General features: G+C 61.8%; 1 protein-coding gene across 7 annotated transcripts; it reads right to left on the bottom strand.

The window, feature by feature from the left end:
- Positions 1–296: 296 nt before the first annotated feature.
- TSPOAP1 (TSPO associated protein 1) lies at positions 297–26,039 on the bottom strand. 7 transcript variants are annotated; one of them, XM_030881704.2, is made up of 32 exons: positions 24,847–26,039; positions 23,924–24,031; positions 23,510–23,638; positions 22,741–22,920; positions 21,997–22,182; positions 20,676–20,753; positions 20,508–20,591; positions 20,169–20,258; positions 19,876–19,998; positions 19,520–19,624; positions 18,033–18,083; positions 17,698–17,718; positions 16,725–16,926; positions 15,953–16,125; positions 14,640–14,755; positions 14,255–14,364; positions 10,605–11,435; positions 10,284–10,435; positions 9,580–9,957; positions 9,255–9,494; positions 8,734–8,913; positions 7,313–8,149; positions 6,564–6,663; positions 6,323–6,477; positions 5,546–5,714; positions 5,126–5,197; positions 4,676–4,708; positions 4,382–4,482; positions 4,224–4,295; positions 3,900–4,010; positions 3,193–3,254; positions 1,319–1,461 (listed from the first exon to the last, which is right to left on the bottom strand). In XM_030881704.2, exons 1-31 carry the CDS (start codon positions 25,174–25,176, stop codon positions 3,225–3,227), a joined length of 5,547 nt encoding a protein of 1,848 aa, XP_030737564.2. In that variant the 5' UTR covers positions 25,177–26,039; the 3' UTR covers positions 1,319–1,461; positions 3,193–3,224. The 7 variants fall into 7 exon arrangements, with proteins under 7 accessions (XP_060147268.1, XP_060147269.1, XP_060147270.1 ...); XM_030881705.2 differs by having other exon boundaries at positions 5,126–5,170; XM_060291285.1 differs by lacking the exon at positions 3,193–3,254 and having other exon boundaries at positions 297–1,461.

Raw genomic sequence — 26,039 nt, 5'->3', positions numbered from 1 at the left:
TTCAGGCCACCACCTTGAAACAGGTGCCTTTTCTCTTCCTATCTCCCCACCCTCTTCCCAGGTCACGTTCTTCCTCCAGGACCCTGACCCAACTCCGAACACCTGGCCCTGCAACCAGGAACTCAGGAAGCTCCCAACCTTCCTAGGAAGAGAATCCCAGAGCCGCTCGGTCTTCTTGGCGTGCATTAGTTTTACCCCAGTCACCGTCAGATGTTAACTTCTGGGCTCTAAAGTGGAGTCCGCAGCCCACCATGACCCGCCCCTCAGGAGTCCTTCATCCCAGGTAGAGCCCAGCATGGGATTTGTGAAAATAGACTTTATTATAATAAAATGTCTCTTTAAATAAATGCCCCCACCATTCCACACCCCTGGAGACCAAGGTGGTGGTCGGGGGGGTGGGGGTGGGGGGCATTCAGTCCAACAATCAATCTCCCACCACAGCAAAGGAAACATGCAGAGACGCTCACCCAGCTGGAGCGGGAGGGGGAGGGAGGTGGCTAGGGTAAGGGCGGAGAGCCCCCCACCCCAATCTGAACAGGGAACGTATGAAAATAGCTGCATAAATCTGTCCTCTTCCCCAGGTCCCCCACTCCAACAGGGGCCAGAGGAAAACGATGCAAAAGAGAAGTTGAATCTGATGAGCAAAATAAGGCAAACCCAGCTCCTGCTTTCTGCCCGCTGGCCCGGGGCTCAGGCCAGGAGGGCGGCTGGCAGGAGGGCAGTGCTACGACCGGGGTCCTTCCCGGGCCTGTGCAGTGGAAGGGAGACGGAGGAAGCTGGGCTGAGGCACTGGGTATGTACATATATACACGGCTCCACCCCCCTGCCCGCCCGGGGGTGGGGGGCTGGGCAGAATCCAGTGCAAACTCTCCTTCAGGGAGGGAAGACTTGATGAGGTTGGCCAGCGCCGTCGGAGGGAGCAGGGTCCCAGGGCCAGGCGTGTGGAGGCCAAGAAGGGACTCGCATGGCATGCTGGACACCAGGCGGGGGTGGGAGAAGCAGGAGTCACGAGTCCACATCCAGGCCTGGCTCTGTGACCCAGGTGCTCAGCCCCGGTGGCCGACTCGCTTCCGCACGCTGCGGCTCAGGCCACCGTCCTGTCAGAGGAAGATGCCCACCCAGAGGACGCATCCGCAAGGGCTCATCTAGCTCTGACCTTCACCGAGTAGAATTCCCATCCGAGTGCCAGGGCACCGGCTCGGGAGAACGAGAGTCCAGGGCCTTCCCCAAGCAGCCGGGACAGTGCGCCGGGGCCTCGGGCCTGCAGGACGGGCCGCAGCATCACTCCTTCTTCCCAGAGCCCAGTTTCCTGAGGAGCTGCTTCCCCTTGGAGAGGAGACCCCACACCTTCTTGCTCGGGCCCTGTGGTGCCCCCCATTCAATCCCAGAGAAGCGGCCAGGGCCGGGAGCACAGGGCCAGCCGGGCGGCGCTGGGGGCCCTTGGGTTGAGCTGGCCCAGGGCTAGAATGGGAGAGAAAAGGGGCAACGTCAGGGCCTGACGGCCAACCCACCCACCTCCGTTCTGCCACAACCTCAGGGGCCTGCAGACCCCAGGTCACGGAACCACGGTCGTGAACCAAAACCCACCGCCTGGCTACTGCCCCCCACAGAGCACGGAGAGGCAAACGGGCGCGATGATGCTGAGGGAGCACTGAGCTGGGAGTCGGAAGGGACGGACGTGGAGTCTCATTTCTGCTCTGTTCACTTGGACCTGGGCAAGCCCCTCCCCTTCTCTGCGTTTCTCTGCAGGATGCTGGGCTCAAGAGTCCTTGGACCTGACCCTCGGCTTGGGTGCTCCAAATACCCCACGTCATCCCCTCCCAACCGAAGGTAGAGCGGGGACAGGGACGCTGGAGGGGTCCATACACTCCAGGAACGATGGTTCCCGCACCAGCGCACAGACGGAAGGAGCAGGCCCGCACAGGCCAGCAGACGCAGTGTCCGAGGGCCTTCAGGGAGTGGAGGAGTGCCCACCCCTTGGGGAGGAGACGGAGCCTCTTCCTTGAATGGCCCCTGAGAGGGCTGCAGGGCGCCCGGGGCCAGAGGGGACTCACGGTCGGGCGGCATTCTGCGCCCACCACAGCTCTGGAGGCTGCTGCCCCTCCCTTAGCACGTCTCCCTTGCAGAATCTCCTCCTTGCTCCGTTTGCCACCGTGAGTGGCTCCCTCTGCCACAGGGCCACCCAGACTGTGCTGTTAGTGGCCTAAGAACAGCGGCTGGGCAAGCAAGAGAGCCACGCGCAGGCCTCCCCGCCACCCGCCATATTCCCACATCCACTCTGCGACCTCCTGTGCCTGGTACAGCCCCGTCCGCTCCTGTCAGCCTGTGTGCTCTCCATCCCCTGCCCCCCACTCCCTTCCTCAAACCCCCCGCTTCCACCAGCACCTGGCAGTCTGCTGGCAGGTGCTGGGTGCCCAGCCTGGGGCCCGCCCTCACCTAAGACCCTGGTGATGTGGCAGGGCCGCCCACAAAGAGCTCTGCTAGCACCCAGAGGTCGAAGAGTGTCTTGCCAACTAGCCAGGGCTGATGGCTGGCCGGGGTGGGGCGGAGGGGAGTAGGCCCTTCCCACCCCCTCCCAGGGCTCCCAGGAGGGAGGGGTTGCTGGGGAAACAAATGGAGGGAGTCTCTGAGCCCCAGAGATGAATGGTCTGGGGTTATCTACGGACTCCAACTGTTTAAGCCTCCCCTTTTATGCCCCCCAGCGGAGAAAATGGAGAGCTGGACATAAAATCATGCATCTGATTCCCTAATAGGTCACGATACAGGGGAGACCGTGGCAGGGGAGACTGTTATTACTGGCGGCGTTAGTGTCATCCCTCTGTCACCAATAATAATCACAATATTATAATACCATAGTCTTACAGTATCATAATATACTGATGAGCCATATGAATGTCACATACTATTCTATAAGCCACACGTGCTATAGAATATGAGGACTCAGCTAATATGGGACATTATATCCTAGGGTGACACGTATTCCCGTGGCAGCTGGCATTGCCCAGAGGAAGGCAAGGGGAGGGGCTGATCCTAGACCCAAATCTGGCTCACGGCAAGAGCTCCGTCCCCTGTTCCCTGGAAGAAGGTGGAAAAGCCAGCTCAGCTCCGGTGTCTGAGACGAAGGAGCGCCGTCTGATTATGGTGACACGAGGAGTAGGGTGACATGGACATAGGGGGTCAGTCCCCACTTACATGTCGCTTTCTCTACATATATCTATCTCCATCTAGCACTGGACTCTTCTCCTCCTCGTTCTCTGAAGAACAGGGAACAAAGAGAGGAGATGGGTTATGGCCAGACCGTACGCTCTCCACCCGGTCACCAGGTCGCCCAGGTCACCAGGCCTTAGCGGCAGGTGCTGCTTTGTGTAGCCCCTGCCTTTGGAACGATTGCACATGGAGACCCAGGGCTTTCTGGTTGGCGCCTGGCCTCCTCACCCTCTCCCTGCCCCATGAACCTGGAGCTTAATTGTACTCCACCCACCCAGGAAGCTGGGCCTTGCTGGGCATCTGGCTTTAAGAGGCACCTGGGAGACAGAGAGATGCAGCAGTGGGGTGGGGAGGGTCCCTGTACCAGGGGCTGTGACAGCCAGAGGTGTGGGAGGCTTGAGGGTCCTTTTCCATAGGGCCCCTCACCTGCACTGGCCGGGGGTGTGGGCAGGTGGGGATCAAGGTCTCGGCCTCACCCCACTGCACAGAGGGCCACACACTGGGAGGGAGCCACCCCGGCTGGGCTCCCTCTGGAGGTAGCTCGCAGCCCCGCCCTGGGCGCAGTGCGCACCTGGACCACTGCCCAGGTGCACTCCTCGCACGACGCCATCCTGCCCACCCCTGCCCGCCTCCAACCACACCAGCAGCATAGAGACCCAACTGCTGAGCCAGGAACCCAGGTCCTCACTGACCTGCCCCTCGGCCTGGGGTGTCCCGGGCTCCCTGTCTGAGCCGCCTGCCTCAGGCCCAGGGCCCTCCAAGAAGTTGGATGGAACCAGGCCCCGCTGTCCATTCAGTTCCCCCTGGGGAGGAGATGCTGAGACTAAGACCAGGAGAGGCCTCACCCCCAACCCCTTGACCCTGAAGCCCCCGGGGGATGGGCTGGGGTCAATGTCACTATCATGGGAGGCTACCTGGTCCACTCCTCCGGGCTTCCATCAGGAACCCTTGCTCATCCCCCTCCCTGGCTCTGGGAGAGCCCTCTTGGGCACACCCCCCCACCCCCATGTTCTCACGTAGTAGAAACCATCATCGTCCATGCCCCCAAACACAGTGATGACGTCCCCTGCCCGGAAGGGCAGCTCTGCCTGTGGAGAGACCAAGAGGCACGTGTCAAGCCCGGGGAGGCCCTGCCACCACCCAGCTTGGCCGGGCTCTATCTGAGGGTCCTCACCTCCACATCCATGTTGGGGGAACTCTCCCGGGGGTTGTAGTCAAATGCAGCCACCATGGAGCGGGGAGCTTTCAGGCCAGTAGAGACCGGCTGGGGGGCGCCTGGAGGGGGAGGGGGAGAAGACTCAGGACTCTCTCTAGACCCTCCCCCACCCCCCTACTATCCTTGGCACTGGAGGCCTGCTGACCCCTATTCACCACCTGCCCGCTAGTTGTAGCCCCTGGGGAGAGGTCGGAGGGGCTGCCCCACCCCGTCTGTCTCCCCAGTCTCCACTGCACAGGGACGGCCCCTCACCTGCACAGGGCTGGGCAGGGCCTTCGGACTCAGCTGCGGAGAGAATATGACTGTGAGCCCCGCCCCTCACATCCCTCTTCCTTGGGGGCGGGGGGCGGGGGGGGGTTGCTGGTGCAGCCTCACACAAGGGATGCAGGAGAAGGACGCCCGGAGAGCACATCGGCCTGGCCCTTCGGTTTTCGTAGCGAACTAAGGCCCGGAAAGGGTAAGGGACTCGCTCCAGCTGGCAGAGAGTTTATAGTCGGGTGCTTTCTGGCACAGAGGTCCCAGCAAACCACTCCCCATCTCCATCAGAATGAAGCTGCCCCCTGGAGGGGTGGCTGGGGATGAAGGTCTGGCCCGATTCCCTGAACCTGCTCAAGGCCTCCCACGCGTCTCCCCAGGGAGCCACGCAGTGTCCCCACCCTCCCGTCCTCACAGGCCCCCGAGGGAGAAGGGGGTCTCACCCACCTTTCTTGGAGCGGCGGGGCTTGGGGGGAGGCCCAGCTGTGCGAGCTGTGGAGTAGACAAAGGGACCGTTCCCTGGTCCAGAAAGGCAAGCAGACGTCAGAGAGAAGCCGAGGCGAGGGAGGGCGATGGGCAGTGACTTCAATCTTCTCTCGGGGCTGTACTAGGGCTCCTGCACCAGAGCGTCTACGGGCATTCCTCTCTCATCCCCCACCTCCCGGATCCAAAATACAGGGCCCGTCCCCTCGGCGGTGAACCCCCACTCCAGGCGGCAAGTCTCTGAGGGGGACAGTGGCTCTGCCAGACCCTGGACCAAGCAGGCACCTCGGCCACTCCAGACACACGAACTGCTCTGGGCGGGGGCGGTGTTGGAGTTGGCACCGTGGTGGCAGGAAGTGGGTGGGGGACAGGAGCAGGTCATACCTGAACCCTCAACGAGAACATCTGGGGACAAATAGCCCCGCTGGAGCAGCTGCTGTCTCCCTGCAGGACTGTCCGCAGTCACCTCGGACACCATGTTGCACGGGATGTAGCCCATCCGGCCCCCGCCTTCACCCCGATAGAAGCCATCGGCATCCTTGTCCCCAAACACCTGGACGCGAAGAAGACCCGTTGTGTCAGGAGGCCAGTTCAGCTTGCTCCCTGCACCCGAGGCCCCGAGCTCACAGCGCCACACTTGGGACTGCAGAGGAGTGCGCTACCTTTTGTGGAACAGGAGATGGGGGAGATAGCCAAGAACCAGATCAGAGGGATGACAGAAAATAGCCCTTTCCGTGTGGTCGTCACCCACTATCTGCCCATGCATCCCCCCCAGTCCAGCCCAGACTAGATCCCCCAGACCTCAGAGCGACAGCCGAAAGCCTTCAATAAACACTTGGAGGCACAATAAAAGTTACGATGCTAACGGCAGCAGTTATCACATCGTGTTATGCGCCAGGCAGTGTCAGGGCTCTATGGGTACTGAATCATCTCATCCTCAAACAACCCTGTGAGGTGGACACTTAACGTTATCCCCATTTCACCAATGAGGCCCAGAGGAGTTAGCTAATCTCCTCAACGTTTCACAGCTAGATGTGGCAGAATCAGGACCCAACCCCACATCACCTGGCTCTAGAAGCTGTGTTCTCACCCACGCGTGGCTATCGTACCCCCAGCGCAGGAAAGGAGGGAGGAAGGAGGACCAGACGGTGAGTCAGTCACCTTCAGGATCTGGCCCTCCTGGAAGGGGAGCTCCTCTTCCCCGGCATCCGGGTTGGGAGACATCGACACGGGGTCATAGTCAAACAGAGCCACAAAGACCCTGACAGGTAGGTCCTGGTAAGCCAGTGCTTCTTCTGGAGGGCTCCTCGGAGGGGCTGTTGGGGAGAGCGGTGGCAATAAGCTCTGGCCAGGGGGTCAGGAAAGCCCCCTCAGCCTGGCCCAGCCCCCCACAGGTGCTCACCCAGCTCCGCGGAGCCTGGCCTGGGGGCCCGGCCCCCTCTCCGCTGGGGGCCCCTCCGCCCAGAGCCGTCCTGCCCTCTGGGCTCCCCAGTCTCTGTTGCCTGCAAAGAGAGGGCAACAGACAGCAGAAGTGACACACCGCCCCTCTGGCGGGCACCTCAGCAGGGGCGGGACCCCGCAAGCGCTCCCCCAGCTCTGCCCCGTCAGCGAAAGCGGCACAGCGGAGCAGGGACACACGTTCCTCTCCTGGAGCCGTGGCCCAACCTCACTGGAGGCATCAGACACCCCCACGTGGGGAGGAAGGGCAGGAGGGGAGGCCCAGCTCCGGCCACCTTAGTAGATGAGTGCAGTTGAGGGACTAAGGTTAGATCTGAGAGTTGGCCGAGGAGCGTGGGAGAGGAGTGCCTCTTCTCGGTGTCAGGGTTGGGTGATGCCGGACATCACAGTCAGTATCCTGAAGATGTAACTAGCTAAGCAGAGGAAAGGGCCCCCCAGCCCAAAGACAGGGGGCCGGCGGGCGGCAATTGGCGACTTATGGCCACAGAATATTGTGCATCCCAGTTCCGACCGGCAGAAGCAGCAAAGCAGTGGAATGCGGGTGGGAAGAGGCAGGTGAGGGAGCCCGGAGGCCCAGCCCCACCTCTGCTGATGGAGACGGCAGCGTGGAATGGGAGCGGCCGGTGGGCAGCAGGCAGGGCCACCAGGCGGCAGCAGGCAGGGGGCTGCCCAGGGAGGGGGGAGGGCACGGACCCGGGAGGGTGACTCCTTGGCTCTGCCAGCGGCACTGCGGCCTCTCCGCTCTGGCTCCCCTTTCTCCCAGGCCGGGAGGCGTGGGTAGGGGTTGGGGCCTGAATTGGCCTTCGGAGGCCCCCTGGGCCTTCCCGTGGGTGCTGCACCCCACGCCTCCCCGTCTCCGAGGTAGCAGGAGCTGGTGCCGCTGACGCCCCCGCCGCCCGTCTCTTGCTCGTCCTCAGAATCATATTCGATGCTGATTTCCAAGCACTTGGGGGAGAGGCAGCTGGCCAGGCCCGATTCCGGGGCTGGGCCACGGGGACACCTCCTCGAAGGGGCCGGCCGCCCTCTCCCACCAGCCTCCGGTCCAGCCCTGGTGCCCTCGCCCACGGGGGGGCCGCCCCTCTCCCGGGCGGGGCCCGGTCGTCCAGAGGCCTGGGACCCGCCGTTGCTGAGAAGTCGGCTGCAGTGTTCACGGGGATCTGGGGACCGCCTGCGGCTGGGGGGCTTCTCGGGAGAGCCACTTCCTTTTCTCCAGCTGCTTCCACCAATGAGTCCAGGCAGGTCCTCCAGGCGGTCCCCAGCCCTGGAGGGCTCGGGAGACAAAGGACATAGGCCAGGTCCTCGGGGCCGACCGCTGTCACAGCCCAGCCCCAGGAATGCAGGCTCAGGCGGGTCAGGGTCCCAGGAAGAAGAGCCTGCCCCCCGCCTCTTCTCGTCCTCTTCGTCCTCTTCTTCCTCCTCCTCAGGGATGCTAAAGAGCTTCTTGCTGCAGAACTGCTGGAGAGGCAGCTCCAGGATCTGCTCCAAGATCTCCTCGTCGCTGTCAGTCTCACAGAAGGGGTCGGGCTGGGGCTGGGGGGAGGGGGGGAGGGCGGCAGGGGAGAGAGGTCCGTGGGAAAAGGACAGAGTTGTGACCTTTGCCCTCAGATGAGGGCAGGGGTTTCAGGTAACCCATAGCCCTCTCTCAGCTTCCTCCAAGAGGAAAGACCAGAGAGAGAGGCCGGCCCCAAATCACAGAGCATGTCCGGGGCAGAGCCAGAGGAAGAATTAAGGAGCACACCCAAGAACGGGCTGCCCAGATGCTGGGATCCCGAGGGGAGAAGCGTCAGGGAACAGGCCATGCCTGTCACAGCAGGGAGGCCTCCCGTCCCCTCCTTGGAAGCTCCCAGCACGAGCTCTCAGATGGCCAGGGCGCTTGCGTCTGGTGGGTTTAGTGGGGAGAAGTTACAGAAAAGAGTGCCTCGTTCTCCCCTTTCTTTCCAGGAGGGCAGAAGCCAAGCCTGAGCCGCTTCCTATCTGCTGCTCAGGACAGGGCCCAGGCCACACACCTAGAATGTTGCTGGCACTCGGTGGCATTGGAGCCGCTCCTGACACGTGGGGCAGAGGCCCCCAGAACCCGAGGTCTAGGGCCCACCAGTCCCTCCTCACCCCGTTACCTGGGCCCCATTGTCCCTGAGGCTGTTGCCAGCACCCTGCGTCGGGGAGGAGCAAGTCCTGACACCCAGCTCCTCTGCCTCGGCCTCCTCCTCCTCTTGGATGTCTGACAGATCTGAGTTGCGGCCATGGTCCACAAGGGCGCTCCCCAGACGGACCCCAAGCTCGGCCGTGTCCTCTCTCTGCAAGAGGCCAGCCAAAGGAGGAGAACAGGGAGGTGAGGGAGGGCGCTTTGGCAGGGTCAGCCCCAGCCAGAATGAAAGGGGTCCCTTGGCAGAGGGAGACAGGGGCATGCCCCAAACGGGGGGTACGCAGAGCAGGGGGTGGGGAAGAAGAAGGATGGCAGCCAAAATGGAAAGAAACCTGGAAGACAAAGTGACAAAGAGCTGGCCAGACATACAGCACAGACCAGAGCCAGAGCAGTGCAGAGAACAAGCAGAGAGGACAGCCGGATCTGGGCTGGCAGAGGGCAGGGAGGGGGGCCTCGATTCCTTGAGGTGGCCCAGTGTCCCCAACCCCGTACCTCAGCCCTGGGCCTCAGCCCAGGCCCTGTGTCTCCTGCACGGCAGGCCTCAGCACAGGGCAGCCTCTGGGCCAGCGCTCCCTGGGTGGAGCCAGGGGCCGGGCGGGCCTCTCCCGCAGTCCACTCAGCCTTCTCCTCGGCCAGGGAGGAAGCTGCAGGGCCAGGAACTCGCTCTCCCGAGGTTGGCTCACTGGCCTTCCTGTCTCCTGGGGCCCCCAGCTCGGCTGCCCTAGCCTCCTCCTGGAATGGCAGGCACTGAGGAAGGGCCCAAGCGCCAGACCCTTCGCCCAGTCTCTACCTGCTCCCCTTCTCCCCAGCAGGGTACCTGAGAGCCAGGTACCGGGGGCTCCTCTGAGGATCCTTTTGGTGTCTCTCCGGGACAGCTTGCTGGGGAGGCCCCGGGGGGCTCTCGAGTTCCACGGGGGTCGGGGCACCGGAGGGGAGAGCTGGGGTCTCCAGGCCCCGGGGAGGCTGGAGCAAGGGGTGGTCTGGCCTCCGAGCCCAGTCGTGGGGAGGGGCAGGAGACCCTGGCTGGCGAGGAGGCCTCAGCCAGGGCGGGGGCGACGGGAGCCGGGATGGAGTCGGCCGACTCGCCGTGGGGCGACATGGTGCGCACGGCCACCGCGCGGCACGCCTGCAGCAGCTGCAATTGCGACAACTCCACCAGCACGCTGCCTGCCGTGGGGGAGGCCACCTCCATGATCTGCAGGGCGGAAGGAGCACAGGAAAGGGAGGCTGAGGTGGCCAGGTGTGAGGACTCCGCGACCACCACCGCGACTAGCATCATGCCAGGCACGGCGCCTTTGGTGTGCCACGTCTCATCTAAGCCTCCCGGCCACGTGGTTTCAGTGGTGGAATCCCAGTCACCTGCTACCAGAGCCCACGCTCTTAACCAATCTGCTACTTAGTGCCCAAATGCCAGGGCCAGGCAGCCCCTGTGCCAGGCTGGGGAGACTAGGCCTCTGAGCATGGCGAGGAGAGACCCACATCTCGATCCCAGGGTACAGGTGGGCAGTCCCCAGGCCATACCTTCTGCCCATCGGCATAAATGGCATAGCCTGTGACGCGGACGCCGTTGGAGGTACCGGCAGCATCGATTGTTACCGGGAGCCAGCTGATGAGCAAGATTCCAGGGGAGGGGCCTGGCTCAACCTGCACATCCAGGGGGGCATCAGGTGGGCCTAGGGGGAGGGGGGCACAAGACCCAGTAATGCGGCACACTCACTGCCAGACGTAACAGCCCGCTTTGCCATTTCTCTAAAAACGCAAGTAGCAACAGTCTCCCCTTCGGACCCATCCGTGGCCTGACCTCCCAGGTGTTAAAGACACCAGGTGCCCAAGCCCACCTACCTGCTGGGAGTGTGGTGAACTGCAGGGTGGCAGCCCGTTGCTCTGGCCTCTCCAAGCCCGGTTCCCAGGACCCTCGAGGTGGGAGCTGAGCCTCCACTCGGGCCTGATAGAGTGTACCAGGCCGCAGGTGGCAGAAGGTGGCCCAGTAGGTGCTAGGGCAGGCAGAGGGGCACTCTTCCCCATTGAGGTAGATGGCATGGGCCAAGTTGCTATTGCCGGGCGCCCAGGTGATCTCAGCGGACGTGGCTGTCAGTCGATGGACCCGCAGCTGGCTAGGTGCCACCCCGGCCCCGGCCCCTAGCACCAAGCAACAGCGCAGAGGGTCAGAGCCGCCCCAGCTGGTCAGGGCCTGAACAGAGACGCGCAGGGGCCCAGTCTGCAGGTCCAGATTCTCAAGCACGGCCGTGGGGGGCGCCCCGGGCCCCAGGGCCTGCCGCAGCTCCCCATTCACACAGACGTGGTAGCCACGCAGCTCCACGCGTTCAGGAGGCGGCTCCCAGGCCAGCACCACGCTGTGGGCCAGCTGCTTGAGGACCGCCAGACAGCGGGGGTGAGGCGCGGCAGGGGGCTCGCCCAGGCCCTCGGGCGAGGGGCTCAGCCTGAGCTCGTCCCCTGCAGCCTCTTCCTCTGTTCTGGGCTGGCTGCGTCCCCCGCTGCTCTGGCCTCCGCTACTGCTGCCGCCCGCGCCGCCACTCAGGAAACTGAGTTCAGGGCCTGAACTGTGGGACAGATCAGCCAGCTCTGAAGGCAGGGAGGTCAGGAGGTCGTCGTCGGACACACGCTCTACAAAATTGGAAGGGACCAGGCCCCTTCGGCCATCCATGAGCTCCCCTGGTGGCGGGAGGGCAGGGGAGGGGAAGACAGAGAGGAGGTAGAGAAAAAGCAGTCCAATAAATGCATTTTAGCAACGGTTAGTGGCTGGTCTTAAGCATCTGATTCAGAGCAACATTTACCTGTCACCGCTTTTTAAAAGACAGGAGCAGTCAAGATCTGGGTTAGGGAGTGACTGGTAATTCTCAGTGGTGTGATAACAGTATTGTAGTTATATAGGACAGACATCTTACATTTTAACGTGCGTATGAATCACGTTAAAATACAGATTCTAACTCAGCTGGGTCTGGGTGGGGCTGAGATTCTGCATTTCTAACGAGCTCCCAGGTGACGCTGCAAGGATGCAGAAGGATGTCCTTAGAAGGAGATGCGTGTTGAAATGTGTCTGGGTAAAGTGCCATCTGTCTACAGCTTGCTTTTCAATCATCTTTTTAACCTACATACAGAAAAGGTAATTATGGCAAAATGTTACCAAGTTGAATCTAGGTGGTGGGTACACAGGTATTCACTGTACTATTTAATTTTTCCATATGTTTGAAAACTGTCGTTTTACACAGGCCTGAGGAGTGAGGGAGGGGGTGCCCCTCAACTTCCCTGTGTGGGAAACAGACATCCTCGAAGGGAGAGGGACGCCCATCTGGTCAGAGTAAGGGAAGGAACCTTTAGACACAAAAGACATACCTGCCAGAGAAAAGAATCCCCTGTGGGTTCTAGAAGGGGTTGAGACCCACAGCAGACCTGGGTGCAGGAGTATGACTGGCAGTCAGTTCAGACAGCGATGGACGGTAGGCTCTGTTACCCTGTGCCAGTTGCCCTGAACACTTGGCAATAGAGTATTATAAAGCATTTGTTTTTTGTTTGTGGGACATCAGAAAAACAAGAAATTGGACACCCAGTCTGTCACGTCACAGCTAATTTGGGAAAAGGAGAAAGATTCCTGGGGAACAGATGAGCTGGTGGCTGGTGTGCCTTACTGGGAGAAAGGAGGAGCGAGGGCCAGGGTTTGGGGGGTGTAGGCAGGCCTGAGCTGCAGGAAGGCGCGTAAGTTCCCCAACACCCTCTCTCTCTACTTATGCTAGGAGGGAAAAACAAAAAGTAAGAAACTTGAAGAAGAAACAAAAGGGACTTTCAGTAAATTAGATAACGTGAGCACTGTACTGGGTTGAAAGGTGGTCTCCCCAAAATATGTCCACATCCTAAACCCTGGATCCTATGAATATGACCATATTTGGGAAAAGTGTCTTTGCAAATGCAATTAAGTTAAGGAGCTTGAGATGAGATCATCCCGGACTATCTGGGTGGGTCCTAAATCCAATAACAAGTGTCCTTATAAGAGGCACATAGGGAGAGACACTGAGAGAAGAGGAGGAAATGTGACCACAGATGCAGAGACTGGAGCGATGTGGCCACAAGCAAGGAGCACCTGGACCCACCAGAAACTGAAAGAGACAAGGAACAGACTCTCCCCTAGAGCCTCCAGGGGGGAGTGTGGCCCTGCCAACAACTTGATTTCACACTTCTGGCCTCCAGAACTGTGAGAGAACACATTTCTGTTGTTTTAAGCCACCCAGTTGGTGGAAATTTGTTACAGAAGCCCTAGAAAATTAATATAAGCACTAACACTATGGGGCGTGAGGTTAACGGTAGGAACCAACTAAGCAGATCCATAGCCCTGAAAGGCTGGTGCTGGAGCCTGGGCCAGAGTCAGTCTTGTGCTCCTGAAGCTTGAGCCACTGAGAGCAGCCCAGGTGGGACCAGACACAGATGAAGCAGTCACTTAGCCGAAGTATGAGGAGGAATAGGGCATCCTACACCCAGTTGTCTACAGGCCTTTCAATCTATCCCAAACTGCATAGTTCAAATTCTAGTAATTAGTTAATATTTATGTTTTAGCTGCCCCCCTCCAAACAACGGTGTTGGTGTTTTTATTTTTTTTTAATTAAAAAAAAGCGTTTTCCCGGGAGCTATTTAATCCTGCTCTCCATTATCCATCCTTAAAGAGAATTTAGCTGTGTACCATCATTCCCAGCACCTACTCAAACAGCAGGCGTGGGGCCCAAGGAGGAGAGGCTGGCAGGCTCTGAAAGCTTCGCGTGTTACAGGCCCAGACCTAACTGCTTTCCTAAATCCCCACACACGGCTGCAGCTCTCACCCTGCCCTGTGCAGCCCGCATCCCAGTCTCCGTACAGTGCCATCCTCCCTACTGCGGAAGGATGCAGCCTGGTGCCTGGCCAGGGCCACCGTGCAGAGTCTCCCAGGCCATTTCTTCTGCAGGCCCCGCCCTGTTGCCCAGTCTCAGTAATGGGGCATCCGCCGCGGTTGCCCCATCCCACGGGCACTGTAGAACTGCTCTGAAGCTCACGCCCTGCCTGGGCCCTGACAACTGCTAACCGCTTGTTAGCACCCTTTCCTGGGCTCTGGACCCTGATTCTTCCTCCCCACGCTGATTGGGGCACAGCATCAGATCTATGCCCCATGCCTGACCTCGAGGTCACTAGTGCTAAGCACTGCCATGCCCTGTCTGCCAGCACAAGAACGAACTTAGCCGAAATTCCCTGTGGCATTCTGTCCGCCACCTGGACCGTCGTAGGCCCTGTCTTGCTCTGGGCAGGTCTGGAGTCAGACCAGCTGCTCCCACGACCCTTCCTTTCCCTTTCCCTTTCCTTTCCCTTTCCCCGCGAGCTGCCGGGTCTCTGGAGGCCTTTCAGCTGAGCCTGAGAAGTTACAGTGGACTGAGAGGATACAGATGGGTGGAGGTCTTCGGGAAGAGGAGCTTAAAAGCAGGCGAATGGACAGAATGACCCCACTACCTTCCTACCTTCAAAGAAGCCATCCTCGTCCATGTTGCCATAGATGTAGATGTACTCGCCAGCGGTAAGCGGAAGCTCTGCCTCTGGGTTCTCATTGGGGCCCTCGAAGGGGTTGTAGCTGTTGGAGCAGGTGCAGAGGAGGAGGCGGAGGACAGCGACTGACGTTCTGTCTCCGTGTCCTGTGTCCTCTCCCCCAGTGCACTCGGCCTCTACGGAGACTTGGTTGTCCCCCTTTAACCACGTGGAGCACCCACTGTGCCCAACGAGGCTAAGAGGACATGTCCCGCTGGGGTCCCTGCCCCACTCCCGCTGTCTCCAGAGGCCTCGCTCTTCACCGCCCCCCCCCTTACAGCCCAAGTGCTGGGGAAATGGGGAGCAGGGGTGAGGGCCCACCTGTAGCGAGCGAGGAAGACCTGGATCCTGGCTCCTCCCCGGCTGCCCTCCGGGGCTGCTGGCGGCAGGGAGACGCTGTCTGCCTCCAGCTCCTCCACCTCGCTGGCTGTGTCCACCTGCGGACACGCAGAAAGGGCCAGTCCCCTCCAGGAGCCAGGGGCCAAAGGCACAGCAGGCAGAGGAGGACCCACCGTTTTGAGAAGAGAAACTGAGCAGATGCTGGGCAAGGCCAGCAGCGATGGGCCCCGATGTTTTCTAACTCAGCACCTGAGCCGGCAGGGCCTGGCGGAGCCCAGATGCCCTGGCTCAAGGGACGAGGGCGGGGGAGGTAAACCGGATCCCTCCCTGAGCCCTGGCCTCTTTTCTGCACCAGCCCAGTAAATAAGATCACTTTCCCCATCGGAGAGGGGGCCAGCCACACCGGTGGGGGAGGGGCTGGGGAGGGTGTCCCACGACAGTCTGTCTCCTTAAGGTAAAAACGCCGCCAAGCACTCCGATGGTGAAGAGCTGGAGGCCAGGAGGCAGAAGGGGCTGAGAAGGCCCCGTGACGAGGGTACTGGGAGCGGAAACCGGGGCAGCCAAAGCCAGCACCACCGCTCCATCCCACAAGGGGGCAGTAGAGGCCGCGGCCGGGTTCTAGCCCCTGAAACCACCCGGGGCTGCAGGGCTGCTCCTGACCGCCCTCCCGGCCCACACACCTTCTGGGGTTTGGAAGGTAGAGGGATGAGGTGATCAGAGGGGTTGTGAGTGATACCAAAGAATGTGGTAGTGGTACAGCTGCCACACGTTAAGCGTCCGCGGTGTGCCCGGCACTGAGGGAGGTACCACCCTTGTGTTTTTTCACATAATCCTCACAGCAGCCTCACGAGGCAGGGTTATTAGTTCCAAATCCAGACAAGGAAACCGAAGCCCAGAAAGAGGCAGCGACTTGCCTAAGACAAAGCTGGGACCTGAATCCCGGAACCTGCGCTCCTGCACGAAGGACCGCCTGCTTCTGCCGCAGACACGCAGGACCAGCCTCATTGGGTGGATCCTGGCGCCGACGTGTCTGCCTCCATCCAGCCCAGGACTCTAGGGCCTCTCTGGGCCCCAGAAGGGTGGGGCTGGGCGGCCCCAAGGGACGGCTTGCAGGAGGGTGGGATGGGCCCCACCTGAGCTCCCCGCCCGCCAGGAGGAATCCACGGACCCCTCCCTCCCGGGTCCCAGCTCCACTTGGGACCCCACACGGGCCAGCGGCCACCCAACTCCTGGGTCACCCCCCACCCCCTTTCCCCACGGCAGAGCCAGACCCCAGGCCCCGCCCCAGCACTGACCTCGGGCGTAGGGCATGACTTGGGGCTGTTGTGGATGGACTCGGAGCGAGAGGAGTTGGACAGAGACTCTGCCTTCTTGGCCGTCCTTCGGGGGCCCCCAGCAAGGGTGGCAGGGGCAGGCTCGGAAGACTTTGGGGTGCAGCGCCCTGGGGAGCCTGGCGGGAGGTCAAGGTCTAAAGAAAAGATGACATGTAGCCTTGGGGTCTGTGGCCTAAGGAGCGACCAGGGACCAAGGGTCCTCTTGGATCTAGGGCTCAGGCCCTCCACGGCCAAGTTTCCTTACAAGAAGGGAGATACTGGGTGCGGGGGGGACTTGCTAAGTGGAGGTGGAGGTGATTTACGTGTATCATCTCAGAGGCTCCTCAGAGCAGCCTGATGAGGTGCACTGGGTGCTCCTGTCTTACAGCTCAGAACACACGGCCCACAGAGCGTCAGCAGCGTCGTGGACCGTTAAGTGAGTGGAGCTGGGACCACGGGATCCGACTGAAGCCCAGCTGGCTCCTCACCAGCCCCTACTGCCTCCTACTGCCTGCTATTGCCCACCTCCCAGCCATGGCCACAGAGATCTTGTTGAAGCAGGAGGAGCAGCCGGCCAAGATGCTCCCCGCGGGCTTGTTTTTTCCCCATTGGAGCCTGGTTCAAGCCAGACCTGGCTCTAACTTGCTGTGTGATTTTGGGTGAGTTGCTAGCCTTCTCTGACGCTGAGTTCTGCTCTATACAAAAAACCCCAGACCTGAGGATTCCAGGCTAATGTCACGGGGGTCTACCTTACCTTTGGGGCCAGACCCCCGGCAGGGCTGGGGGGTGGAGCAGCAGGGGGGTGGCGGGCGGTCCCCAAGGGTACTGTAGCCCAGGGCGGAGGTGAGCAGATCCAAGGGGCCCGGGTGCAGGCGGAAGGCCTGGAGCTCCTGCGCCAGGAGGCTGAAGCGCTCAGTCTGGCTGCGGCACTGCTCCTCCAGCTCTCGAACCCGGACCTGGGCCAAGACCCACCGAAGCTGGCAGACCCCAGCTGTGCCGTCTCCACACAGCCCCGCACTAGGCTTCACACCACATCTGCCCAGCCCCTAGGCCTGGGCACCAGCCCTCAGCCCGGCTGCCCCACTGCCCCGAATAGTGTGCGGCTGAGGGTAAGACCGGGAGCTGTGGGCCAGCCTCGCTCCCAGCCCCGCCTCTCGCAGTGAGGCCTCGTGCCCCAGGCGGCGGCACTGCCCGCTTGCGGCCGCTTTCTAGGCCAAAAGGGGTCGCCCTACCCCCATCACCACCACAGTATCACTTCAGCAGCTTTCTCAGCTCCGTGGCTTGTCACCCTGCCACAGTCAGTGACCCAAATCCCTGCCCTCAGAGAAGTCCCCGGAGAGATCCCACACGGGAGCCAGGGGTATCTTTGTGACAGGAATGAGCCAATTCCCAGGAATTTTTCTCAGGGACCAGGAGAGTCCCCGTCAAGGAGATCATGGGTTACACTGGCAAGGAACTTCCTCAAGGTCTCAGCGGCTAGGTTTTAGAGGAGGGCAGGGCCTGTGTCTGCCAAGCACAGTGGCAGATCTGGGACGAGGGGGTGGCCCACATGTCCTGTGAGAATCCCAGCCCACCTACGGAGTCTCAGGTCTGCTACCAGTCGCACCCCCGTCGTTGGACATGAGGGTTGGAACCACTTAGACCTAAGAGAGGAAACGCAGTTCGGCCAGCCTGGAGAGGTGTTGGGGAGGCCCCCCGCAGGGAGGTGGGGAATCAGGAGGACGTACCTGCATGGAATCCAGGGTAGACTGTGGCAGGAGAGGAAAGCACAGAGGAAAGGTTAGAACCCTTACCCTGTAGGTCATTGTCCAGAGAGGGAGGGAAGGAAAGAGGGACCCGAGCGGACCCCGCCCAGTCAGCTCCCTAGACTGACCAAGCAATTGCTGAATGGAAGGATATTGCAGGGCCAAAGGCGGAGGGGATCCCCCCAGGCCCCAGAGCACTTAGCGGCCCTTCCTGGGAGCCCACTCCCCACACACTCACGCCACCCATTCCAGCGCTCTCTGAACCTCTCCAGCCTCCCCAAAGCGGGCAGAGCTAATGGCCACCCCCAGGGACCCACCTCCAGCAGCTGCACGGCCCCTTCGTGTTCCCTCTGGGCTTCTGCCTGGGCCTACAGGTGGGAGGAGGCAAAACGATAGAGGAGAAGGATAAGGAATGGGGGTGGGATAGAGCGTGATGGAAGGGAGGAGGGTAGGGAGGGTGAAGGGAGAGAAGAAAGGGGAGGAGGCGAGAGGATGGGGGAGGGAGAGGGAAGCAGGCTGGGAAGGGGCTGAGGGTTCCTCCCTCTGACTCCCACCCGGAATGGAGTCAGAAGGCAACAGGGTCGAGAGGGGCCTCAGACTGCTTCTCTCTTCCCAGGACCTCCTGCCTCAGGGTTTCCCTCCTGTCTCTCTTGAAGCTCTTCCTCAGCCTCTCCTGCCGGCTCATCTTCTACCCCTCCCGAGTGTTAGGGCGCCGCAGGGCACGGTGCTGGGCCTGCTTTTACTCTCTCCCAAAGGGTCCCCTCTAGGCACCTGACTAGACACACTGAACACTCCAAAACCTGTCTCCAAGACCCGCGTCCCCAGGACTCAGGACTCATAAACCCGGCTGTCTACGGACATCTCCACTTGAGTGTTTAACACACAACCCAAAGTTGGCCGAAACAGAGCTCAGGATTCCCTGCCTCTCAAATCTGAGGCCCTTTGTCCCTCACTCCTGGAGAGTGAAAAGCCTTACCCTCCATTTCGCCAGCAAATGGGTGAAAGAACGAGCACTCAACTGGAATCCCATGGTGAGTCCTGTCAGTTCTATGCCCAAATAATATTTCAAATCTCTCCACTCCTTTCCATCTGTGTTGCCTACACCCTAATCCACACAGCCATCATCTCCCGCCTGGACCCCTGCAGCCACCCGACACCTGACTGCCCTGCTTCCGTGCCCACTCCCCCGTCCATCCTCCACAGTGCTGCCAGCGCGATCTTCTAGAATGATGAATCAGATCATGCCACTCCCCTGCTCAGGACCTTTCAGCAGCTTCTAACTATTCAGAGAGCAGAATATCCAAACCCTTCCCGTGACCTCTGAGGCCTGATGTGATCTGGCTCTTGCCCGCTCCGGCTGTTCTGTCCAACCTACTACGTTCTAGCCGCACTGGTCTGCACCCCCGAGCTCCTTCCTGCCGCAGGGCTTTGGCACTTCTAGTCCCCTTTCCTGGAGTGCTCATCAGCTGGCCCCTTCCGGCCCCTGACGTATTAGAGGCCTTCCCTGCAGAGCTCTCTAAGGAGGCCGCTCCCCCCATCCCAGCCACTCTGTGTCACATCACCCTGGTCACTTCCCCCACCGCGCTTGTCCATGACCGGGGTCATCTCACTCCTGGATCTGTTTACTCGCTGATCGGTCAGGGACCTGACCTTTGCCCCCTCCCGGTCCCTCCAGCGCCCGGCACAGTGCCTGGCACACAATGGGTTCTCAGTAAATACCCACTGGATGAGTGACGGTAAAGCTGGGGGTCCGGCAACCTACCACCCTTCCCCCACTCCGACCCCCCCCCAACCCTGCGCCCACCTGCTGCAGCCTCCGGACCTCCTCCTGCTTCTCCTGCAGGCGAAGCCGCGCCTGCTCATGCTCCACCTCCAGCTGCTGCCTCCGCTGGGCCACCTCCCGCATGTGCTGAAACACAAGAGCCCGCGTCAGGGCCCAAGCCCTGCTCTGCTGTTCCTACAGAAGATGCAAGACGAGGGTGCCTCAGACACCGTGTGTTCCAGACACTCTCTGTTGAAAAGGAAACTGAGGCTAGAGAAGGGAAGGGCCAGCGGCACCAGGACTCGGTCTACTCCCCAGTGCCCCACAGAGTGCCACGGTCCCGCTTTCTCCCTGTGCCAGGGACCGATGCCCCCCCCCCCCGGGCACAGGCCCCTCACCTTCAGCACCTGCTCCAGGCTCTCCAGCTTGCTCTGCAGGCCCCGGCTCTTGAGAAGGGCCGAGTCCCTCTCCTGCGTCACTCCCAGGAGCTGGCCCCTCAGCTCCACGTTCTCCCATTCCACCTGGAGAGCGGGCAGCGCCAGGGAGTGCAGGGTGTGAGCCTCAACCCCCAGCATCCTCACCAGGGGTAAGAGTATGCTTCCTACTCTAGCCCAGTCCGGGGCGGTGGGTGGAGGAGACAGCCCTTTGCCTGGAGGCCAGGGGCCTAGCAGGACCTGGGCAGAGCTGCTACCTGCTCCTTCTCCGTGGCTCTCCCACTGAGCCGAGAGTTCTCCTCCACGAGGCGGGCATTCTCACTCTGGGCTTCCCTCAGCTGCAGTTCCTGCGAGACCAGAGGACCTCTGGGGAGGGTCCCCGCGCCCACCTTCCTCCTCTCCCCACACAGAGGACACTGCTCTCCCCCACCTGGAACCTGCATCAGCCAGGAAAGGGGAGCCCCGCAGATGGGGGGGAAAAGCACATTCTCTGGGCAGGAGGGAAGGAAGCAGAGCTGAGGGGAGCCCACCACCTGGCTGGCCAGAGGGAAGGGCGGAGCTGGCCCCCCGGGAGGCCCTCCCGGCTGGGCGCTCACCAGCTCCTCACATCGCCTCTGCTTTTTCCGGGCTTCCTGCTCCAGGCTCTCGCATTTCTTCCGCTTCTTGCTGAGCTCTGATTCCTGTGAGGTCAGAATGGAGCTCCTCATGTGGGAAGGCAGGTCCACCCAGAATGGGTCTCCTCCAGCCCTCGACCTGGGACTTACCAGCTGCTGCACCCTCTGCTGTTTCTCTGGCTCCCCTAGGACCACGGGTGGGTTTTCCACATCCTCCTGGGGCGTGGCCTGGAAATGGCCAGGGGCAGAGGGCTGGCACCTGAGAAGAGGGTCTCGGGGCAGCCTACCCCCAGCCCCGCCTGTCTGAGGGAGGTTCCCGCCCCATCTCACGGTCAGCAAAGAGATCCCTGCCCGGGAAGTAGGGGTGCTGTCTGGCCCCCCACCACATCCCCTCATCTCCAGCTGATGTGGAAGAGCAGAGGCTGCACCCCTGTGTCCTCCAGACACAGTGCTTTGAGATCCTGAGCCCCATGCGTGCCCTGGGAGATGGGTCCCTTATCCAGGCCAAAGCTTTCCCTTTTTAGCTTCCGGCCCTTCTCTGCACTCAATAACTGTCCCGGGTGTCCTTCAGCGACTGGCAGAGAACTAGGAGGCTGCCTGGGCCCCCAGGGATGTGGTGTCTCCAGAGCTAAGGGTTATGGATCCACAGAATCTGGGCTTGGCCCAGAGCCTGCAGACCTGGCCAGACCCTCCTCGCGGCTTCCACCAAGCCCACCCTATTGCACGTCCCAGTTATCCGTGCAAACTCCGGAGGACAGGTCTTGACGGGCGATGCATCTCCCTCTCTGGGCCAGGCAGAGGGGCAAAATCTGAGCAAGAAGCATCCCACGCCCTGAGGCCTTGGTCGTCAGGAGGTCCCTTCTCCCTCCCCTCTTCCCGGAAGGAGGCGGACCTAAGTGCAGCCCAGTACAGAGGATGGAGAGGAGCCAGACCTCTAAGTCCTGGGGGTCCGGAGCGGGGCCCCTAGCCCTCGGACCAGGGGCCACCTCAGCCCGGCGCCCAGTGAGGGTCGCCCGTACCTGGAGCTGGGGACGGACACACTGCCGCCCCCGAGTAGCCGGGCCGGGCCTGACGGACCAGGCGGGCGCTGAAGGGGGAGTCCCCGCGCTGCGGCGGCTGCGGCGGGAGGCGGCGGCGCGGGCTGGGCCCCGGGTGGCTGCCAGGGCAACCGGGGATTTGCAGCCGGGCCGTACCACTGGCGGCACGGCAGGGGCGGCGGGGCGGGCCGCGGGCCTCAGGCCTGCGGAGGGCGGACCCCGAGCCCCCGGGGGCGGGCACGGCGCAGGTACGAGCCCCGGGAGGCCGGGCAGAGGACCCTGCTCCCAGCTGGGGACAGTCCCCCAAGCCCTTGCAGTGCGCACGCCACCACCGCGTCGTCGGGGCCCTGAGCGCGGTGCAGGGGGAGATCCCCCGAGCCGCTCCCACCCCCATCTCCGCACACCCACACACCTGCCCATGCGCCGACGCTCACCTCTCCCGGGGCCCCGGGGGCGGGCGCCCCTGCTCTGGCCGGGGCGGCCAGGCCTGGGGGCCGAGGCGGCGGGGGCGGCTCCCTCTGGTTGCGCAAGGCGATCTGCCTCTGCAGCCGCAGCACCTCCCGCTGGGACTCCCGCAGCAGCCGGTCGAAGTCCCGCACGTGGAGCCACTGGGGGCCCTCCTGGAGTCGCGGGACAAGGAAGGGAGTCGGGCCTAACCCCTGCCCGCCCCACGCCATGCCCAGCAGAGCCCGCCCTCCGCCTGACTGGAGGGGCTCCGGGGCGGGGGAAGGTACACATCCTCCCATGCATACATGCCTGGTCATAGATGCATGCTTAGAGAGCCACATGCTTCCGCTAGCCCGTGTGCAAATATTCCCAGGAACTCGTTTGCTGGGCACTCCCGGCGTACCCGGCACTGTGCTAAATGCCTTGAGAACATCTCTTCACACCCGTGTGAGGTATGTGTGGACTCATACAGTCAGACCCACCGGCATGCAGCCTGAAGCCCGGAGCACAGAAATTCCCAGGTCTGGGACTCATGGCTCCACCCCCTTCGGTTCAGGCTCCTTCTCTCCCCGCTGCCACCTGGGCCGTTGCCAGGGGAACCTACTCCCCAGCAGCCTCCACCTTCTCGCTTTATTTGCATCTCATTAACATCTCAGTCCACATCCCACACTGCCGAGCAGGCGGCCCTGTGTAGGGCTGAGCTGGAAGGGGTGACCAGGGCCTCCTCGCACCTTGCCAGCCAGGGTGAGCCTGGCCTGCAGCTCCCTGCACTCCCGCTGCAAGGCAGCAATCTGCTTGTCCTTGGCCAGCAGGGCACTGGCTGTCTCACTGAGGTCCCGGGCTCGCTGGCGGGCCAGGGCCTTCCGGCACAACTCCAAGCTGGCCCCTGGACTGGGCATGGGAGCGCTCACCTGGCCAGAGGAGGGGCAAGGCCAACGGTCACCTGCGGGCTGGGGCAGTCCCCCAGTCCTCAGCTCCTCTCACAGGAGGGGTTAGGATGAGAACCTAGAAGTGTGGCCTCCTGCTTCTAGCCTGGGTCTGGATCTACCCTCAGGAGACCAACAGCCTCCCTTTGACCCAGTCCCTGCAATCCTCAAGCAGGAGTGAAAGGGTTAACTGCACATCCTAGTTTGGGCCCAAAGGATGTTGCGAACTGAGGGCTGCCACTGTGATGGGTTCTCATCCCTGCCCCCAGCAGATCTGCACCCAGAGATGAGCTCAGCGGGAGGCTGCAGCCAGCAGCAGCACATGGTAATCCAGAATCCTGCTCCCTGCCTGCTCAGGAACTCCCCGCCCAGCCCTTCCCTCCCTCCTGGAGCTCCAGAAACCCTCAGCCTCCTAGCCTGGCTGGCATTTGCCCTTCCTACACCTCAGCCCCTGGGTTCCTGCTTTCCGAGGTGCTGAGAGTCCGTGACTCCCAAGCCTCACGCCCTCCGGCCCAGCCCTGGCGCCCCTCTTCCCTGGTGGCCCAGCCTCCATCCAGTGGCTTCCCAGCCTCACCACCCGCAGGTTGGTCTCCTGCAGCTTCCGGGCTCTCTCCTCCAGGCGCTTGGCAATGACCGCCAGCTCTGCGTTCTTCCGCTTCAGTCTCCGCACCTTCTCCTCCGTCTCGGGGAAGCTGCTCTTCCTCTGACGAGGGGTCAGCCAGAATTGGGGCATGTGGGGACCACCCCCCCAGACCCAATCCTAAACAGCCTGGGCCTTGGGCTAGAGTCCTGGGCTCACAGTGGGGTCCTTGGCAACTCTAGGTAGGGGTTCACCCTCTCCGGGTCTTGGGGTCACGTCAGCTCCATGGAGCTCCCACTTGGAGCGATGCTCATGGGATGAGAAGGACGCCGAGGCAGAGGCCCGGGGTGTCTGAGTCTGCCTCCCCCCAGCACCAACCAGGACCCAGGACTCGCTTCCAAGCCTCACCAGCATCTGGTTCTCCTCCTTCAGGATGGCACAGCGCTGCTGCAGCTCCCCCACGGCCCTCAGCAGCTCCAGATTGGGCCTGTCCCCAAAGCCCATTTTCAGCTTGCCCTGGCATGGGAGAGGACAGGGCACAGCGACTCAGGAACCCACCCTACCTGTGGAAATCAGAGCCCTCCATAGGGAAGCATTCCCCCTCCACAGTCCAAGGAGACATGGAGACGAGAAGGTTCTCCCACACAGTTCAGGCCTTCGGGGGGAGCACAGGAGACCCAGGAGAAGGGGTTGTTTAGTCCTGCCTGCCGACACTAGCGTCCCCCAACCCTGGGACCCTGTCTGCTAGTCCTCAAGTCTTCCCATCCCTGCCCATCTTCCCCTCTTGGGAAATGCCAGCTTGAGCTCCCATCCCCACTCCTCCAGGCTCCTCAGGGCCCCTGAGTCCCCCAAAGTCCTGGTCCCTCCATATTCTACAGGAGACTGCTCGTACCAACCCCAAAACTTGTCCTCCCTGGCTCAGCCCAGCACTGAGCCCCCTCCCCTGAACCTGCTTCCTCTGGACTCTGATTCCATCACACACCTCCACACGCCCCCAGTATCCTCCAGCCCCCAAGGACAGAGACTTGCAGAGGAGATGGACAGACATAGACAGACAGACAGTCAGAGAGAGACTCACAGATGGAGGGGGAAGGGGGAGGGCCAGAGGCAGACAGAGAAGGCAGAGTCAGAAGGACAGACAGATGGCAAAAAATGGAGCCAGTGAGATTCCTGACCAAAGAAGGGAGGACAGACAGCCACAGAGACGAACCCACAGACAGAGATGGGCCCGGAGAAGAGAGGTGGGCAGTGAAGTTACGTGTCATGCCCAGGCTGGAGGGCATGGTGAGATCCCCGACCTCACAGACCCCAACCGTCCACAGCGCCCTTACCTTAGAGAAAGCCTCCACCTCCTTGCCCTCCAGCCTCTGGCAGCTGAGTCCAGAGCTCAGTGCTCCCGGCCCGGGGCTGGGCAGCCCAGTGTCTGTTCTTTCAGGCTGGATGCCCCCCACAGACCCGGGGCTTCGGGCTCCCTCGGGCTCGGAGCTCTCCTCAGGCCTCAGGTCTCCAACACGCAGAGCTGCCGGAGTATCGGCAATGCTTGGGGATGTACCTCCAGGTTCGCCCCCCTGGCCTGGAGTCCAGCTCTGCCAGGCGGGCAGTGCCCACAGCTCCATGTTTCCGGGGTCCCCCGGCCGGGGAAGGGGTGTCAGTTGCTCCATGGTTCTGCCAAGGGTCCCCAGGACCCGGGCGGGGGGACATCACCCAGCCAGGTGGAGGGGCTGGTGAGAGTCACACCAGGCCAGACCCTTTCCTCTCTGAGCTCCTGGCTTCACCGAAGCTCCATCCGAGGTTGACTGAGTTCTTCCTCACCCACAAAGGAGGCTGCAGGAGCCGGGGCTGCCAGAGCTGAGCTGGGGGTATGCGAGGTGTGTCTGTTCGTGGCTGTGTGTGCGCGCAAGTGTGTGGAGGAGCAAGGGTGTCCCCGTGGGGGTGGGGAGGATGTGCAGAGGCCACCGACAGCAGTGCCCGGGTGAGGGTGTGCGTGTGTCTCCAGGTCTGCCTGTGCCGGTCAGCGCTGCTGTGTGTGTTTGGAGGATGGGTTCCCCCACTTGTGCGTGCCAGGGGGTAGTGGTTCTGTGTGACACTGTCTGCGCCTGTTTCAGAGTTACCAGTTGTTTCTGTGTGCGGCTGTCTGTATCGCAGGGCTGTGGCAGTGTGTGATGCTGTCACCGGTTGTGTCTGAGTGTCTCAGTGCTGTGCTGCCGTGTGCATCGCTGTCATGGGGTGTCCGTCAGCGGCTGTGAGTCTGACCATCCAGCACGATCCCTCAGCCTGGCTAGGGTCCACAGGAGCTGCTGGGCTGATCCCCAAAGGTCTGCTGTGGTCCTTTATCTCCTTCTCTCTCCGCTGCTGCCCGCCAGCTTGCTAGGCGGCTGGGCTGATCTTAAGGAGGCCTGGGTCGGTGGGCTGCTTGCCTCATAGTCTCTGTCCCTGCTGGCCTCGGCTCTGGGGACTGGAAGGGTCCCCTACAGTCCCGGAGCCCCGAAATGGTGGGCGCCGAGGAGGGTTGAGCCTCAGAATA

The sequence above is a fragment of the Globicephala melas genome, chromosome 20, assembly GCF_963455315.2.
Source record: "Globicephala melas chromosome 20, mGloMel1.2, whole genome shotgun sequence".
In the NCBI taxonomy this organism is placed as follows: Eukaryota; Metazoa; Chordata; class Mammalia; order Artiodactyla; family Delphinidae; genus Globicephala; species Globicephala melas.
The sequence above is the reverse complement of the archived record's forward strand: the minus strand, read 5'-3'. Positions and strand labels throughout refer to the sequence as shown.

What these genes read in the sequence shown, in the direction of transcription:
- TSPOAP1 (XM_060291285.1), bottom strand. Translation starts at nt 25,176, where the DNA reads ATGGAGCAACTGACACCCCTTCCCCGGCCGGGGGACCCCGGAAACATG. An exon ending in AGGTGGAGGCTTTCTCTAAG is followed by an intron (nt 24,032 to 24,846) that starts GTAAGGGCGCTG and finishes CTCCCATGCCAG; the next exon opens with GGCAAGCTGAAAATGGGCTT. An exon ending in CACCCCAGGCCGAGGGGCAG is followed by an intron (nt 1,462 to 3,899) that starts GTCAGTGAGGAC and finishes CTCCCATTCTAG; the next exon opens with CCCTGGGCCAGCTCAACCCA.